The sequence below is a fragment of the Anopheles coustani genome, chromosome X (genome assembly GCF_943734705.1).
Source record: "Anopheles coustani chromosome X, idAnoCousDA_361_x.2, whole genome shotgun sequence".
Classification (NCBI taxonomy): domain Eukaryota; kingdom Metazoa; phylum Arthropoda; class Insecta; order Diptera; family Culicidae; genus Anopheles; species Anopheles coustani.
In genome coordinates this window covers 14,850,077-14,868,715 of record NC_071290.1, presented here as the reverse complement: position 1 = coordinate 14,868,715, position 18,639 = coordinate 14,850,077, and the positions used below count along the sequence as shown (strand labels likewise).

Below are 18,639 nucleotides of genomic sequence, written 5' to 3'. Positions count from 1 at the left end.
AAACGCACCCGGGAGAATCCTTTACAACGCGAAGCGATGAGACAAATCCTGTACGCGAACTCAACCACATGCTGCGCGTTTTCTTTTTTGCTTCTGTTTCCTCCTCACTGGAGTTTTGGTTTTTTGTTCGTGCTGCTTTTGCAAATCCACTCCCAATTCCATGATGTGGTGCTCAAGGAACAAATCGGTTCCGGGAGCTTCGTCCGGGAGTCTTGGTGCGCTTCCAAGCGCCCCCCCGGGGGCTTATGACCGCTTTACCGATTGCCGAATTTTTTCCCCCGAACGGCGTTTTTTTAAAGCGAAACGGGAAGAAACAACACATCTGAATCTGGTAGTGTTTTGTTTTTCGCTTCCCTGTCCGGTTCGCCTACGGGTGGATATTTTTGTTTCGCTTCTGCTAGTCCCTGCATTTTCGATCTCGAACTCCTAGAACGCACAGCTTATGGGATTTCCCAAAAGCTCCACCCCTGGGTGGGAAGGAGGGAAAATCCGGTTCCGAATCTCTGCGAAAAACCGCGCTCGTGCTTCTGTTTGTTCGCATCGTATTTTCGTTTGGTCAAAAAATTAATATGATATGAAAACAAAAGTCGCTACGCTGGCGGATGAAAACGTCCACATCGTGGAAAATGGACCCCACGAAACGATTTCAACATTTGGCCGACAATATGTCGATGTTTATGGGAGCGCCCTCGCCAGCGCATAAATCGCATCGGACATTTTGGGATGATTTCCCAGTTCGCCGCTTGCACGAGCGCTTGTGGTGGTGGTGGAACAATCCTTCCCGGCCGAAACTGCCTGGAATGCGTCCAATTTTCGGTGGAAAATTCGGTTCCTTTTGCTTCCGGGGGGTACGGAGACTCTCGCAAAACCGGGGATGGATTAAAATGTAATTATTTCGAATTACTACACTACTAGCTCGGTCGGTCATTCGTGTTCGAGTGGTTGAGTAGAAGGAAAAGACGGGGAGGGAGGCCAGTCGGTCGATATAGTAACTCCGAAAGCGGCGAAAAACGATGCGCTCGTTTGCAGTGCGCAAATTTCCCAGCCGCTTTGACAGCGAAAGAAACGAAATGGAGAAAAAAACGTTTTGAGCGGCAAGAAGTGGCAACATTGTTAGCGTTCCATTCCGGCTCGATTCACATATTTTTCAAAGAAGGCCCCCCTCTCGGAAAACGCCCGGCAGCCGATGTTCGGGCGGAATTTTGGGCTTCCGGAATTTTGGCCGCGTTTTCCCATCCCCCGTCGGTAGCGTGATTTATGGCGATAATTGGATGCAGTTTCGAAGCGCTTGGTTAGCGTTAGCGACATCCGCACGGTGGAACTTTTTCCAGCGCAAGCCCCGGAATGAGTGTCGATTTTCCAGACGTAAAGCTCGCCGGAAACCATGGGGGTTTTTTTTGTTGTTTATTTCGAATCGGAAAATCCCGACCAAATGGGGGTACTGTATGTCTAAACCGCTGTTTAAACATGGCGGGAATTTCCCGTAAAAGTAGCCCAGTTTCGACAGAATATCCAACGGGAACGAGCTTATTCGTCCGATCTGTCAGCGTGAAGCTTTGTTTACGTTTTAGTTTGTTTACGTGATTTAAATTGGCGGCAAGTTAAAAGTGGAATTGTGAATCATTATCATATATAAAGTTTATGAATGGTGTTGTCGAGTTCCTCCTCCAAAATTTTGCATAGAAGACTACTCGCATTTTGGTTTCTCTCCAACAACATCGGCCGCATCCATATACGTTGCCTATACACCGACGTTGTTGTAGCAAGTGCAGCCTCATGAAGCACCAGGCTTCGGCCCATTCAAGAAAAGTATCGTCCGTATTCTTTTCACTATAGTTCTTCAACTGTGCTTTTTTTTAAAGACGTTTTATCTTCTTTGATCAACAAAATGATTTAAACAACAACACAAGTTCATTTGTTTACATTTGAATGACAATTTGAGCGCATAACTTTCAAATTGAGTTTGAAGCGAATGCAACTTGTTTCAATTGAGCAACTGCGAAATCGACGTTTTTCATATGGAGTTTCCCGTCGTCCAGCGCGATTCCCGTTGGCGGGGGGGAAAATTCGTGCGATTTCCACTATGTCTAGCCGTCGCTTAATCGTATGGAATCGAAGCAAGGTTTTGGAAACACGCAGAGAGTTTTCACTGACGGCAAGCGATTTGTTTGAAGGCTGGGATCATGTGGAAGCTTCAACATTTCATCCAAGCTAAACCGAGGAAAAAAAAGGTATCGGTGAAGGTTTGCTGTAATTAAAAACCAACCCAACCCGAAGAGTGTCGGCGGCCCGAAGCGGAGTCGCAAAAGGAAACGCCGCGCAAACGCAACTGCTCGCAAATGGGCGATGGGCGCACTAAATCAATACGCAACATGTTTTGTTCATTAACATTGCGCGTAAGGTTACGTTTTGGGGTCGCACCGAAACCCCCGAAAGCGAAGACGCTGTTAAAAACCGATGCAGCGCGCAAAAGTGCAGCTTCACGCGAATTAAAGAGCGCACGGAAGGAAGACGTTTGATGACGGTGGCATGGCTTGGCTTGGCTTGGCTTGGCTGCCTGCCTGCCCACGAGCAGAAGTGGTTCGAGCAGCACAACATTATTAAATCAAACCGCGTCAACCTCCGGGGGTTGTTCCTCTCCCCGCCTCTCCCCGCCAACCAGTCGGCAAGCCAGCTTACGCCATTGCGCAGCCCGGGTTTGGAGCACCGCGAAAGCAATCGGGCCTGTCACGCGTGCCCTCTAGGAAGAGCTTATGAGGAAGATGAGGTGGACAGGAGAGAGAGAGGGAGGAGGGAGATACGCACGGGGACTATGATAAATCTCCATAATATGCGAAATTACTTCGCCATAATGGTGATGTGATAAATTAATGAATGCATGATAAATAGCGCTCGGTTTGGATTTGTTGGATGCTGGAGGTGGAGTCCGAACCCCTTTGGAGGGTGAACCTGACGCTCCCGGACTCTGATCCCCGCCCGCCGTCGGCAGGTTTCAGGTTTAAGCTGGGCGTCGCGTTTCACAGCCGCGAACAGCCTGATCATCTTCGCCATCAGCGCTGCTTGCGCATTTGACGCGTTAAGCCCAATGTTGTCGGTGGTGGGCGGACGGCGGCAACGGAGACCGGGGCAGGAGAGTAGCTAAAGATGAAGGCGACGATGCCCTTGGTGTTGAGACGTTATTGAAGCAACCGATTTTTCGCACCCTCGATCCTGCCGCGCCTCGCACCGGCTGCAGGATGCAACAATATATCTGCGCATGCAGTTTTTCACTGCTCTGCGTGAATCGGTACCATTCCAGCTGCATCTTGTGCAGGGGAATAGCATTGGATTCAGCTGTATGCCGCTTGCGACCGGGATACCGTTTTTACCCCCGTTTAGGACAGCTTCGATCGATCGAGCTCCGTAGTGCAGAGCGTTACGCGTTGGAGAGGAGGCTAATTAAAATGTCGCCCGTCGCCGGTTCGAATCCAGTTGAGGGTACTTCCTTTCTCTAGGACCTTTAGAACTTTTCTCGCCGCTCCAATGTCATTTCTTCACCACCCACAACACATCAACATCGCCCTAGGGAGTTATGATGTGTATAGGGGGATCTCGCGCGCTGCTGCTCCTCTCTCGATCGACATTATTCATGTTCGCTGCTCGTTGTTTGAAAGTTAATTAAATCGCACCCGGGGGCACGCGATCGCGCGCGCCTCTTTTTCCTTAACTCTGGTGGAAGCAAAGTAGCGCTTGTGTTGTTGTGCGTGGAAAAACACCGCTATTCGCGCGGCGACTTCTGCCTTTTTCCCGAGGCTGCGCGTAATTAAGCGCCGCAGTTGTTCAACAAATCGCGTCCTGTTCGGGCTGGGAGAGGGGAAGGGGAAGGCGCGCGTGATTGGAAGTGCAATCTTTCACAGCATCGACAAAACGGGTTGTTGTGGTTGCATGCTTGCTTGCGTTTGCGTTTGTTTTTCTGTACGAGATCTGTTTGTTTCTGTAGGAGATCTCGAGAGGTCCGCGTACGATTTGCTTTAAATCTCTCTCGTGAAACTATATCGCCAGCTCCCGGGAGGCTATCAGTGCGCCGGTGCATGTTGATTGTTCCCGTGTCCTCCATTTTGTTCAATATTTAAATGGCAAACTCCCGCTGTGTTGGGCAGGCGGGGATCTCTCCAGAGGGATTGAACCGCCAATTTGAGGTCTCTCAATTTCGGGAGCGGCGCAAGCGGGAGGATCGAACGTTCCGGGGAATGCGTTCGAGGTTCATCCAACTCCAACCAACCACTACTTCCTATTGTGTGGCTGAACTTTCGACAACGACAACGGCCAGGAATGTAACAGATAAACTCGCCGGCTTTTGTGTCGCATGGCGCTACGGAACAATTTTGCGGGAATGTCGCACGCTCCTCGGAATGTCGGAAAAGGAAGGGGATGAGCGGTGGTGTAGGACGGTAATGTTAGTGTTACGTGCCTTTTAGCCCGAGCGAAACCCGAGAGGATGTGAGTGTTCGCTCTAGATGCCCTGCGGTTTGTTTGACTTGTTTTGGCTACATTGACTTCCGCCGTGACATTCCACGGTACTTCCCCTCCCCGCGCTCGGGAAACAATAGAAGTCCAAAGTTTGCCACTTTTCTCCAGCTGGCCCGAAGAAGGAGGGTCCCGCTGAGGCGACGGGGGTAGACAGCTTGGGGCACGTTTTCAGGCCGTTGCATTCGAGTACAAGCAGCACCCGAGAAGGCTGAAACGGGAAACGGTCTGGAATGGCGCGCGTGGAGAGCACACAGCATCTCTCCTCCATCTTCAGGGCTCACCCTGCACCTTACGTACCGTATCCGGAGGCGCCGCCCGCCACCATGCGGCGGCTCCCTGCGCACCAGAAACGAAGTGCAATAAATCGTCTCATTTAAGATTGCACGATGCAGGCCGGGACCTAACTCGGGACATGCTACGTAGTGCTCCGCCGACGGCATTATTATTACTTTTCATTTTCTACCAGAGAGCAAGGGGTGAGAAGCGGGTGACAGAGGGCAGCCGGGGGGGGGGGGGGGGGGGGGGTGGGGAAGTAGCCCGAACGTTCCGAAATAAACAAGAACAAGAGCTTTTTTCGGACGGAAACCCGGTTCAATACACACACACACACACAGTCCGGGCGTACAGCCCTGGCCCTTTGGCGGCATGTGGCCGTTTGGTGCTCATAACGGGGTATTCTTGGGCCATCTTCGCGGCCTTCCACAAGCGGCGACAAGTGCTTTTGTGTGCCGGAGCGATTTACGGCTCCGCACGCTCGAGGAGGAAGACCTGCTGGCGGCGGCGGCGGCGGTGGATGGGAAATTTATATTTTCAAAATTGATTCTCCCTCCGTGGGATGACCACGGAGGGGGACTGGGGAAGGTTGGTTGGTGTAACGGTGCCGGTGCTTCCGGAGTTAAGCTGGACCGTTCTCTGGCTTATGCAGCGAGTGTTACGTCAGGTTTTTTTTCTTTGGTAACAGAGTTTTCTGAATTGTTTCAACAATATCCTTTCGGATTTTGGAACACCTTAGAAACTCATCTTAGATCGAAGCAGGTACTAACGAATCACGTCCTCTACAGAAGGTTAGTCATGGGTTCAAATCCCAAAAACGAACTCAAAAATAAGGCATGATTTTGAATGGTCTAATTCGTGATTCTCTGGAAGTATGGTAGTAATGGTCTAATTCGTGAGTACCTGGAAGGTCCAACTCAGAGCGGTTCCAACTACCTTCGGATTTGCTTGACTCAAAGGGAGATATTAAAGTTAGGCTTGCATGTCAAGTTCATAGTCGCAAAAGTGAAGTTCCTGTCATGACTCCAGGCACTTCCTCAGCAGAAGGTTAGTCATGGGTTCAAATCCCAAAAACGAACTCAAAAAAGGGGCCTGATTTTGAATGGTCTAATTCGGGACTCTCTGAAGTAAGAGTGTTAGTACCTCGAAGGTCCAACTCAGAGCGGTTCAAACCTTCGGATTTGCTTGACCTTGTACCAAAAGGGAGATATTAAAGTTTGTTTTGCAGGGTTTTATATTCATAGTCACAAAAATGGAGTTCCTACCATGACTCCAGGCACTTCCTCAGCAGAAGGTTAGTCATGGGTTCAAATCCCAAAAACGAACTAAAAAAAGGGGCCTGATTTTGAATGGTCTAATTCGGGACTCTCTGAAGTAAGAGTGTTAGTACCTGGAAGGTCCAAGTCAGACCGGCGCCAACCATTTACCACCGAATTTGCTTTACCTTTTACCAAAAGGGAGATATTAGAGTACGGCTTGCATGTCAAGTTCATAGTCGCAAAAGTGAAGTTCCTGCCATTATTCGCATGGTCCGTGGGTAACTCATACTGAAGAGACTTATTTCGTAGCTGCAGGACTAAGACAGACTGGTGGCCCTGGTTTGATATAAGACGTGCGACTCGAAGCCTTGATGTTTTACGACTGCAGCAAGTTTTTTACCTTCACTAATTTACTTTAGATAAGTGAATTAACGTACTAATTGATAACCGGGCAGGCTTGCATCCGTGGTTGGTCGTTTATAGTCATAGTACCGCACGGAAGGGCCGACATCATACGAGCGTGAGATTAATCTCGCACGACGCCTAATTTGTTTTTCACACTCCAAGCGCGTCCACAAGGTAAGTGGTTCATCGGGCAGTTGGGATATTTGTGGAACTGAGGGCAGTGAGTAGTGTGGCTTCGGAGAAAGGAAGGGTGGGTGGAAATGAGTGATGAAGAATGATGAAAAGCGGCACTTACTTACCCCGTCCGGCATCCGTGCGGTAGGAGGTCGCGTCCGGATCGTGCTGGCTGCTGCTGCTGCTGCCACCGGCCGGCTTGTGGTAGTGATGCTGATGCTGATGATGAGGCTGGTGTCCTTCCGGGGCGGTGTTCTGCGGATGGACCATGCTTATCACCCGAGGGATTTCTGCATCGCAAACGAGCCCGAGAAGCAAACGACAATGGAGAGAAAGAAAGAGAGAGAGAAGAGGAAAAAAAGTGAAACATTCCACACAGCCCGTTGGATATAGGATTGTGAGATGATGGCCTGCTGGTTGAGCTTACTGATGCACGGTGCGATATGGGAGCGGCTCTGCTGGTAGCCACGGGCGCACCGGTTGCAGGTGAGCCCGGCCACACCGTCCTTGCACGGACACTGGCCCGTCGTGTGGTTGCAGGTTTTCCCGGACGATCCGATCGGATGGCAGTCGCAGGCTGGAAGAGAAGGCACGAGAAAAGGGAAACGGGAGAACATCAGCATCAACATGGCTCTCCGGTAATGTTCAATCTAATGCCGCCAGCGTCATCTGTCCATCATCTGATATTTCTTGACGTCGATAGCCTTATTTAATTGTGCCCAACAGGAGTTCAGCTTGAAAGCTGCCATATGAGCTATCCCCTTTCGCAACACCGGGAGATGTTTGGGGAGCGCTTCCCAAAATGCCTCAAAATCCTTGAATATCTTCCATGAGGAGTCGTTTGAGTATTAGGTTCAATGGATAAATTATATTGGTAATATTAATCTTTAAGACATATTATTAGAGTTGGGTAACTTAAATTCAGATCCATTAATGTGAAAGTTTCATGAATCTTTTAATGAGAGAGCAATATTCATCAATGTGTTGAGATTCGAATCCTCAATGATGGCTTCATGTATCTTTCGATCCTCTTCCTGTTGGTGTCTTCCCTTCACTATTTTATTGACGTTTTGAACTTCTTAAATTTTTTATTAGAGATTCATGGATATTTGAAGATTCATTAATCTTTAATATGAAGATTCGGATTCATTAATTCTTTACAAAGAATAATCCAGAATGATGAATCTGCTTCAGAATCGCACAACACTAATTTGAATTAATCTTGGGTTTATGAGACGCAAATATTCAAATACTATTCCTTAGAATCACCTTGCGCTGGGTCTTAACATGTTTCATTTTATAGTCCGTCCGTTATTCATATACTAATATAAGTCATTAGGTTTATTCATTTATCGTCCTTGATGTTGTATTCTGACCGTCTGCCTTCTCATATAGGTTTATCAGAGCTTTACAGAAGCGACACTGTGGATTGAACTCAATATTAAGTTCCAGTTCCATATGTCCGCTATTGCACCTGATTTTAATTTTGGACTGAAGAAGAGTTCATGCCAAAGTTCTCATTCTCAAACTTGCAACTCCTTCTTGGGTGTCCACTGGGGGGGTGCATCTTTAAATGGCGACGATTGTCGTTAAAAAAAACTGCACACACACACACACACACACACACACACACAGACGCAGACAATCAGGCGAGCAAATCCCGTCGTAAACCTCGTTTTTACTGCCCGTAACAGGCAGTATCGTAACGATGCGTTACGGGATAGCGGGAGAGGATATATACAACCCGTTTGTCGATTATTTCGCCCCCCCCCCCCCCCCCCATTCCTGGCCCCGGCGGAAGGGAGACCGGTGCGACTACCGTCTCGGAATCGCGGGCCAATCGAGGTTAACTGCCCCGGGCGGTCGTTAATCATGTCGCTAATGCTGCCGGGCGGTTTCATTCCACTGTGTGTGTGTGTGTATTTTATTTTGTTTTTTAGTTGTTGTTACCACTCCGGGATTAAGCACACTCGGGAGTTCGTTCACACTTAGCCCAAGGATAGCCAAACATTGATGTGCTGCTACTGTGCCCACTCCAGAAGACTCCTCTTTGGGGTTTTATGTGACGTGACGGCCCGGCAGGTGAAATACTACCTTCCGCCTTTATTGAGTGTGCTCTCCTTTTCCGTGCCTTTTACGAGTTAATCCTGTTTCGAGACGCAAAAAAATGACGCACTTTTCACTACCGCAGGTGGGGGGAACACCGGATCGACGAACTGGTGTGTCTCACACATTAAGCAAGCGACGAGTGGGGCATTACACTGCCTCAAGGGAGTGCGGCGAGTTCGAGTGTAATATTTTTATTGCAAACGTGATCATATCGGGACCGTTTTCAATTTTCCTTCCCGATACGATGATGTACGCGCCTGCTGCATTCCTGAGGCGGTTTGATGGGATGCCCACCTTTTCGATGCAACCCGCGCACCCTCCGCCGCAGCCGTTGATGTATGAGTTGAATTTTTCAATTTTCAGCTGGGAGACTTCGGTCCATCCCGAGGAGAACTTTCGGTTTTCGGTTCTTTTGTTTTTCGCCTGAAGGAAGATGGCAAGATAGCGTGGAGATGGTATCGTTGCTTGGAAGGGAACAGCAGAGCGCTATTGAGGAGGTTCCTAAAAACCCGGCAAGGATCTGGGAAAAAGGATGCGATTTTAATGTCCGTCGCTCGAAGGGCTGGACGGTGAATGATGTACTCGCACCAGAAGCGTTATGGCGTCTCCTTTCTTTTGCTCAACACAGAGGGACGTTTTCAAAATTTACAACCCACTAGAAATCCCGCACGGTGATTGTCTTTATCAGCGGAGTCCAATGTCTTTGGGTCATTCCTACCCTCAAAGGACCTGATTGTTTTCCGTTAGAAATTGCACCGAGAGAGATGTACAGCTCGTTCCCTTCCGGCGCCGATAGGGCACTTCTATTAAATACCTCCATATCTTGTCCCCGGGAGGGTCATTTTTATTTCGCACTGTTCGATCCAAGCAATTGCTTTACCTCGGTTTCGGTCCATGGACCAGCAAGAAGCGGTGGAGTGAGTGTTCGATTGGCAACATTGTCGTGCCGCCGGTAGCGGTCAATATTTCTCTAGTCCCCGGTGGACCGTTGTGGACATGATAGGAGCCCCGGTCCATAGCTGCAGAGGGAACCCCACTTGACCGTTTAAACGAGCGACCGATACTTCAAAGGGTCGTCCACGTTTTGCGCTTTGGAGCCGGTGTGCCATACTCGAGCCGATTGACGTGAAGTTGCCTTTTACCGAGGGGTCTTCCACTTCCTGATTACGCGCATCGTTCTCCCCTTCTGCTCTGTTGAGACCGGGAAACCGGGCAGTAGTCCAGTTAGTATTTGTTTATGTTCGGCCCTTTGGCGAGCGGCGATAAATTTTTATGGCCCGCTTTTTGATGGCCCGGCCCTATTTAGCACGTATGCTGACAGACGGTTTTGTGCACTGTCACCGTGATCGAACCCCGGAATTTGGCGGGAGAAAACGATTGCGAGGGAGAGTGCTGTAGGTATCTGTAGGCGACCCATCGAAACGTCTGGTCCTGTTGAGAAGCTCTCGGGTAAAATTGGGTTTAGCCTCGAACTCGAAGCTCGAACAACACATTGTTGTGCGCTCATCACCCTGATGCCCGGTGGTGTGCCTTGAATTCCCACCGTTGCGACATTGAGTCGAGGCACCGGTGGACCACTCTCCGGACGGTGCGCGGGACAAGACAGGGCCACACCGGCATAAATCAGTGGTTTATTGGTTTCTAATAAATTCATATCGTGCCACCTCGTGCGCCACCAGCACGCGGCGTTGTTCGAGGGCGATTGGCAGTAAAGTCTCGGCTCCCCTCCAGCGACTCCAGCCAACAGCGGTACGGGGAGGCCGTAAAACGCAAACGCGGGCAAATATCCTTCTCCAACTAAAATAATAATCATTTGCGCACGATAAAAGCAGCGGGGGACCGTTTCGATCCGGGTGTGCCTGTACAAATTGGCCCATCAACCACCGGGGGACCGGGGTGTGCAGTCTGGGAGATGGGAGGGATGGGTGTCGCAAATGAATTCATTGCTGGGACCCTACATATGCTGGCCATAGAGGCAGGTATGTTGTCACGCCCGGCAAGCCCCCGGGTTGGGAGTTGACTAGGTTCATTAGCGCGAGAGCGGGAGTGTGGATAGATCGTGGCCAACTAAGTAGTGAAATCCCTGACCCTTGTACCCGCTCCTTAACAGGCTAATTTGCGTGCCCGTCTCATATGGACAACGCTCAATTAGTGTCTCGAATAAAATATAATGTTTATGAGTAAAAACAGTCTTGATCATTACCAATACATTACAGGTTATCAAATCCCAGAAGAGTTAGATATAAAATAGGGACTAAAGTCCTAAACTTTGAGTACCTGACGCCCGCTAGTTCTGTATACCTACAGCAATTTGATTTCTAATTCTGAACCAGAAGGCATGTCAATAATGTTGACGATGAGGATTAAAGCCCAAAGCTTTACCAGACACCAGCTAGCTCTATATTCCTAGATCAGGAAGATTTTTATGACTTCAATTGCAGAACCAGAAGGCTAAACCAGTTTTGGTAATTTCGAGGACTATATGAGGTTTAATGATGGAGCTGTGGCGAACCTACCATGCATGCCTAGGTGTTCGTTTACTAAGTTTTTTGACTCGTGAGGTGAGGTTTAACCTGAAGTATCTTTGGGCAGTATCTGGAACCGGGTACTAAAATGATCCAATTCCGTATCCTGGTATCTCTGATGGCTTTGCCTTCTACGTTAGGCAAACTATGGCGTCTCTTGTTTATCGGTACAGTATAGCCCAGTCATGTCTATAGACTGGAAGACTGTCAGGCGTCCCTAGTTTCCCACATATCCTTTTTAGCTTCGGAATGGTTCAGTCGCTCTTTCGTTTGTATTTCTTCTATCACATACCTCCATCAGATACTTCTAGTACATTCTAATAGCCAATTAGAACATTTCCCTTAAGGATGAAAGCCAACATCAAACAGACTGTGGCAACAAGTCAGGACGTACCCCGTAGAGTAGCAAAGGGGGAATCGACAGGGAACGCAAAACGAGTGGATGGAAGACTACTTGCAACCACAGAAGGTGAAAGCGATTGTGGTGGATTGGCGGGTAAAATTAAACGTTCGTGTAAAGGCACAGGTGAGCGCCGGAACTGCGGGCTGTGGGCAAAGGGGAGGTAAGTCAGGTCTGCCACCGCCATTGACCTCTAGCCATTTTCCAGGTCAACCAGATCGGGAGCAGCTACCCATTTCCCGGAAGCGCCAAACTATTCCACCCGTTGGGGAGGGAAGAGCGAACACTCTGAAGATATATAGTGAGTGTTCCAGATGGTACGACGCGAAGGCCGCAGACGTTTGGTTTGGGGAGTGAACTGCTTCACCAAGTGACCATCAACCCACTAAACCCTGCCCGTTCTGCCCACTGCCCCCCCTTCCCCTCTTATTCCGAAAAAAAAAATCGAGCCCCATCGGACAGTCGATGGAATTTATTGATGTTGAAGATATTCCGGTAATTGGCGTAATTTATCACATCGCTTCTCCTTTCGCCTTCTTCTCCGTAACGTATGCCCACTGCTGCTCTCTTGCGGGAGGTTTGTCCGACAGGAGGTGTTTCATCTGCGAGTATGTGTGCCCGACCCGCCCCTGAATCGAGCAGCTTCGGTGTAACGGACCGGACATTCTTCTGCCCCGGTGCCTTTCTCCGTTCGCTCTCGTGCTGCATCCCCAGGTGCTCGGTTTGAAGGGAAAAGTGGTTGCAACGAAGGGGGGGGGGGGGGGGGGGGGGAAACATGCATGAAACACCGATCACTCGACACTTGTAATGATGGTTGTAATAAAAACGAAATGAAATATATGTTATCGTTATCGCTGATGCGTTTGTCTGGGATGCTTCTCTCTAGGGAACTGCGACCACACCGGTGCGCCCTTGGCGCAGCTGGCGATGTTGGGATCGGCGGGAGCGCTTTATCGCCCGTGTGGCCATAATTTAAGCGGGCAGTGCGAGGTAAAGAAGATGTCACCCACCGCCGCTCCTACACAACCGACGCCTCGACGCCTTTGATGCAATGCCACCGGATCATCCAGACGCTCATCAATCATGCATCGGACCACCGGTTTTTTGGGAGACTCCGGCAACGAGCCTCCCCGCTCGCGTGGAGTTTGTTTTTCGGCCAACGACCAATACGTAACTGTTTTTTCCCCCCATTTCTGGTGCGTTTCCATCGGTAGCGGTATGTGCCCGGGTGGGTTTCCTAAAACTCCCAAAAACCCCTGATGAAGGTGAGAGTCCGCGGCAGAGACACCACGCACAAAACGTGCCACAGTCCAGACGGGGTCAGTCCACTCTGACATGGGTGATGATATATGAAGTTCTAATCGATCGATTGCCGTGTGCATCCTCCGTCCTTAGTTCTTTTTTACTAGAGGCAGAAATCGTTGCACGCTCGTCCAGTATCAATGACTCGTAACATTCAGAACTCGGTGGACGCTGTGTGCCCGGTGTTGATTTAATGTGAATTCGATAGCGCGACTGATGGACGCTTTGATTTATTTTGTGGCAGATCGAATGGAACGTATGCTGGACCATCGGTGGGTGTCTATTCTGACTGCACCAGAATTTGATATCCGAAAAAACACACGCCGCTCGGACTCAGAAAGGAATTATCGAACTTTGAAGTATGGAATTTAATACCCGAGCAGGTTAAAGCCAACACCCGAGCGGTCCTTGGGAGTTGGGAACGACGCACCCACCCGGTATGTAAGATAACAGCCAGGCTACCGAGTCCTAAAAGGAAAAATCGTTGTGCTACACATAACTCAGGCCCCCGTTTAGTTTGCCCCGGATTACCTCGTGGTAACGCCAGGATCCCGCCCCACCAGCTCTAAATCATTGCCATCTTCCCGGCGACCCGGTGCCGAGGCGTTCGTAAATCTTTTCTCATTTCATTCCCTTCCTTCGAGAGAAGGAAGTAGACGGAACAAAAAACAAAAAAAAAAAAACTCACGATGATGAAGAAGACCCATGAGCAGCACCAACTTTCGAAAGCCGAGCCAAGAACGAGCTCGGCGCGTGAAATATTTCAAGACATTAGATCCTACCTTAATCTTGTACATAAATCGGAAGCTTAACTCTTTCTGCATTGGGGGTTTCAGACCGTGCAGTGTCTCGGCGGGACGTCGTACGGTACGGGTTTGGTTTTCGGGCATTTGCGATAATGATGCAGTTGATAGGGCGCACCAACTTTCGATTGGCCTCGTCGACCATTTTCGCACCGGTTGAAGGATGTTATCCTTTCTTGTTGCATCCTAATGCTCCTAGAAGAGAAAACTTTACACTTTCCTTTCCCTCCTCAGTCCTTCAATCGTTTGCAGAAAATGAAATCGAAATGAGACGTGGAAGGATTCACGGAGCTACGTGAGGACGTGGTGAGACGGTTGCCTGCCTGCATATGTCTTGCTGCCCTATTTTATTTCTTTCCAACCCTTGAGAGCCCAATCTATTTTGCCTCTATTTTGGATATATTTTTTTGTGAAATGTTTGTTCAATCGTCGATGGAGAATACATTACTCATTTGAAGAATTTCTCTTTTGAGTTAGAAACATATTCATTATAGGTAAAAATTACAAACGATGGCTAGAGCTTTCTGTTGTTTTAGAAAAGCAAACAGTTAAGGTAACGAAGTTTCATAACAATTCAAACAAAACAAAAAAAAAAGAAACGACGTGAAGTTAATTGCATTAAGGCCAAATACATAAAAATTGCGTTGAAATCTATTGAATAAAAATCATCCAAAAATGAATTCCAGAAACAAAACAGAAAACTACAAGTAAAGTAAACACCAAACTGGCAAAATGAAGCTTATTATCAATATCGGGAGAGTAAAGGCGGATCCATGCAAGAACCTTTTGAAAAGTTGGTTCTAGTACATATTTAATTTCGATGTATGGAACTGCTCATTTGGTTCATGTTAGCAAGCAAGGAAAAATTGTGCCAGAAAAGTGATATTTAAATAACAAAAGAAAAACAAATACATTAAGCGTCATTTGAGCTTTGTTTATGTTTTGCAATTTGGTAAAAGTTACAGCATTTTTTTAAGCTTCGGCTATTATTTTGTTGTTTATTGTTGAAAATATAAAAACTACGTTAAAAAATAACAGAATATAAATGCCCTCGAAAATGGAACCAGTAATAAAAAACAGAAAATAATTTAAACAGAATGTGCTCAGATGCACTTTCATCTTATTTAAAGAACGCCACTGATTTTGTGCATGTAGTACTTAAAAAAAATGTATAACCAATACAAAAATATAAGCTTTTGAATCGCATTCATTTTATTTACTAAATTTTATTAGCCTGACATGGTATAATTCACTAAATATGTTATTTAGAAAAACTTTTCAAAGAACCAACACTTTTTTATCGTCCCTCAAGGGTTGATGTTCTTTGCTGCTGCTGTTGCGTTTATTTTTTTTATTTTGCGACGCATTTGGCGAGGCGTTCCCCTTGATGGTGGAGATTAAAATCTTACTCCATTCCATTCCCGGCTCCACGCACGGAACTCCTTCTCCTTCCCCACTCCATCCACCACAGCCCCCCGGTCCCAGCGTTGGTGTTATTAATAAATTTAAATCGTGCAGAAAAGTATGTGCTCTACAGGAATGAAAATCAATTACCACCAGCTTGAAGGAGGGCAGCAAAGGGTGATGGGCGGGGGGGAGGAAGGGCGTGTGTTGCCTCGGTTCTCGGCGGTGCAAAAATAGCTCGTCCCTCAAAGAAGGGGGGTAGCGGTTTGCGCGTCGATTAATCTCTCCTTGCGCCGGATTGGAAGAGGTTGCGTGCTGAAGCTGCACGCTCAATTTCACGTCACCACTAGAGCCGTTTTAGCTGCTTCCGATTCGGCTTGGAAGGAACAGGTTGCTTGGATGGGGATTGCCTTAATCCCGAAACCCTCCCCCCCCCCTCCCACCCCCGATGAATTACCGCCTAATTTAGGGACCTCGTTGGGGGTGTGAAAAGTTGAGCGGATAATTGGGAAGAATTAGTTCGGCCCGTAAATTGTCCCCTACCCTCTCCCTCCCCCCTCGTGACCACAAAACAAACGGTCTATACATATATCCACATATATATATATGGCCTATTACACACAGGACCGCAACCTTTTCCTCTTCCTTCTCCTCGGTTTGTGATGGAAAGCTTTTTCGTTTTGCTTTCTTTTCGGATCCGGTAGCGAAAAAAAAAGCTTAATCCGAACCTCTAAAATCGGCTCAGCCACAAATTAATAGCATTAACTTGGGGGGGATGCCAGCACGCTGCAGGATTTGTGAGTGCCAATGGTGCGTGCCGTTTTCGGTTGTGCTTTATCGAGTGGAGTGGTAATTTGATTAATTACAGTGATTCGATAGAGCTGCGACCACTCCGTTGCATGAGGAGGGGGGCTGAGTGCGCTGGGTGAAGGGAGTGGTCGACCATTACTGGAGCAACCACGACGGGGCACATGAGCTAAGATCTGCGGCCGGAGCAGCGACGCCCTAATCGGTGACTCGATCGGGTTGATTTATGCTACGCATAGGAAAGGAGATGGTGGCTGTTTCGGTTCGTACATGTATTACGTGCGCTTAAAGGTACCCCTTCCATAGGGGCATAGGACTTCCCCAAGGATCCGGGCTACTAGCGAGCGAGAGACACATTTCCCCCGGCGTCTACGCGACCGTGGCGTTATTTATTCCATATGCTTCGACGGATTTGAGCAAATTGTTATACTTCCACTCACGTTCAACTGCACCAAACGGGACGCAAGGTCCGCTTCAGCTGGTGAGTGGACAGGGAGCAGAGCGCCAACCCCGCGATTTTACCGTGTGTTCCGTTTTTTCTTGGCCGACCGATTGGAATAAACTCGTAAACAAAACCCACAAGAAAATGGAAAGAAAAATCTGTTTTGGGTGCATAACCCGAACCACAGCCTCCGATATGTCTGGGGACGCGGGCAAATAAATCCGACAAGTCGCGCGCGTGTATGCAGTCGGAGAGAGAAAAAAAAGAACTCCCCGGACAGCAAAAAACAGGAAAAAGTCTAACCGGAAACGAAAGCCCCTGTGCACGACGGCAAAGTTCATCCCTTCCGTCTCTCGGCCCTTATTGCACAAAAAGGGGGGGAAGGATTGGGGTTCGTTTTCGTTGGGAAAAGGCATCTCTCTCCCTCTCCCAGAACAAACAGGCAATAAATACCGGCGGACAAACATAAATACTTCAAGCTCGCGCTTGAACTCGACTAAGTTCGCCGTTCTGTACGCGCGCCCAAGAAAAGCTTGGTGGTTACGATGGGGGGCTCCACCTCCACCCACTGGGGGCAAGTGGTGGAGATAAACAAACACAGAACGACGCGGCGGAACCTACCGACGTACCTCCGGACGACGGCGACAATTTCCGTCTTCCCGCGATCGTTCATTCTTTCTTTAAAAAACAGAGTAAAGACTCAAAGAAAATAAACCACGCAGTCTCGGCCTGTTTGCCGTATGCGTGTGCGAGCGGGCATAAATAATTGGAGCACAAATTTACGAGCGTGGAGGCTTTTGCGCGCAATTTCGTGGCCGCTACACCTTCCTTCTTCCTGATTAAAAGTATCAAATTCGCCTCTCGGAGTCCGCTTTTGCGAGTTTTTGGGATCTCGTTGATGAACTGAGGGGTACCTGGGACTTGGGGACTGAGACCCAACAGAGGTGCTGGGATGTAGAACCAGGTAACATCAATGATGACATTTCCGGAAATTGTTCCTGAAGTTATGCAGAAGTTCAAATTACGACGCAGGGCGGGCAACACTTTCCAAACTGTGTCCATTTTGAACAGTTTTCAACTCCTGTGCTACGCCACACTTGGACAGTCAAACTAACTGGTGCTCGTCAAATGGCAATGTCCGGTGTGTTAAAGTATCCATACGCCTTGTGGTTGAAAGTTTTAGTATCAGCTACACACCTACCGAAACATCTCAAGCCCTATATTGTATCTCCCTAAAGTGCTGCAGAGGATAGATCTTTCAGAAGATGTTAAAGTCAGGCTGAAGTCTAGCTTTAAAGTGAGACAAAGGTTTCGGCACGCTGGCGAAACTCTTAAAACTAGTTTGTTATGAAACATATTCGTAGTTGACAGTTTACTACAGTGGAAGTTGTTTCCGTTTGCCAAATGGTTGCGTCTGGTTTATTTGGAGTATGAGTGACAGTCACACTCTGCTGAAGTTGCAGTATCAATAAGTTCAGTTACCATAGTACACGTTCTACCTACGGTTTTGAAAACATACGTTTTCGCTTGGTTTCGCATCCCGGAGTTTGTGATATGGACCAGACTTGTTATAACATTCAATTCTTCTCTTTGACGACTGTCAACTGTAGCATATCCATCCATTGGGTTAGGCTTCCCAGTTTTCTGGCGAGCCGACAAAGTTATTCGAAATGGGCGAGCGGGTAAAAGTGTTTCAACTCAAACGCATGCAAGCACACACGCGCAACCCGTACCGAGCACGTTTTTATGTGTGAGCTGATCGATTTCGGGCCGCTTTGAAGTCCTTCCGGGCGGAACCTTTCCGGCTGTCGCAACATTCCGTCGAGCTCTGTCTTACTTTTCGTCCACCAAACCTTCCCTGGGAGTGAGGTTTTACGTACCCGGGAACATTTTCCCACGACGTAGAACTTGTCTGTGCCTTGTCAGCTGTCTCACGAAAGGATAGTACCGCTGCGGTGTAATGAATCGCCGCGGAGGTCGAAGGAACCGGCGTTCGACCGTTCGTCATCGATCCTGTATCCCGGCATCAAAGCATACGACACTAGAGCTCTAGACGTGAACTTGAGCCTCACCGGGCCAGGAATAGACGGAGGTGATCAATTAGGAATATGGAAATGGCGCCTGACACGGCACGGGTGTACAGACCCGAGACATGCCAGGTGACACCTACCTTAGCGAGGGAAGGCACGCCGAATGGTTGTGTGGGTGTGGGAGACAATGCTAAAAA

General features: G+C 48.4%; 1 protein-coding gene across 1 annotated transcript in view; it reads right to left on the bottom strand.

Moving 5' to 3' along the window:
• LOC131269336 (netrin-1-like) overlaps positions 1–18,639 on the bottom strand; it is an 83,508-nt gene that overhangs the window by 8,968 nt on the left and 55,901 nt on the right. The window contains exons 3-4 of the mRNA XM_058271687.1: positions 7,048–7,197; positions 6,746–6,910 (exon numbers count right to left, since the gene is read on the bottom strand). Of these exons, the coding sequence (XP_058127670.1) occupies positions 6,746–6,910; positions 7,048–7,197 (315 nt within the window). The remainder of the gene's footprint in view (positions 1–6,745; positions 6,911–7,047; positions 7,198–18,639) is intronic.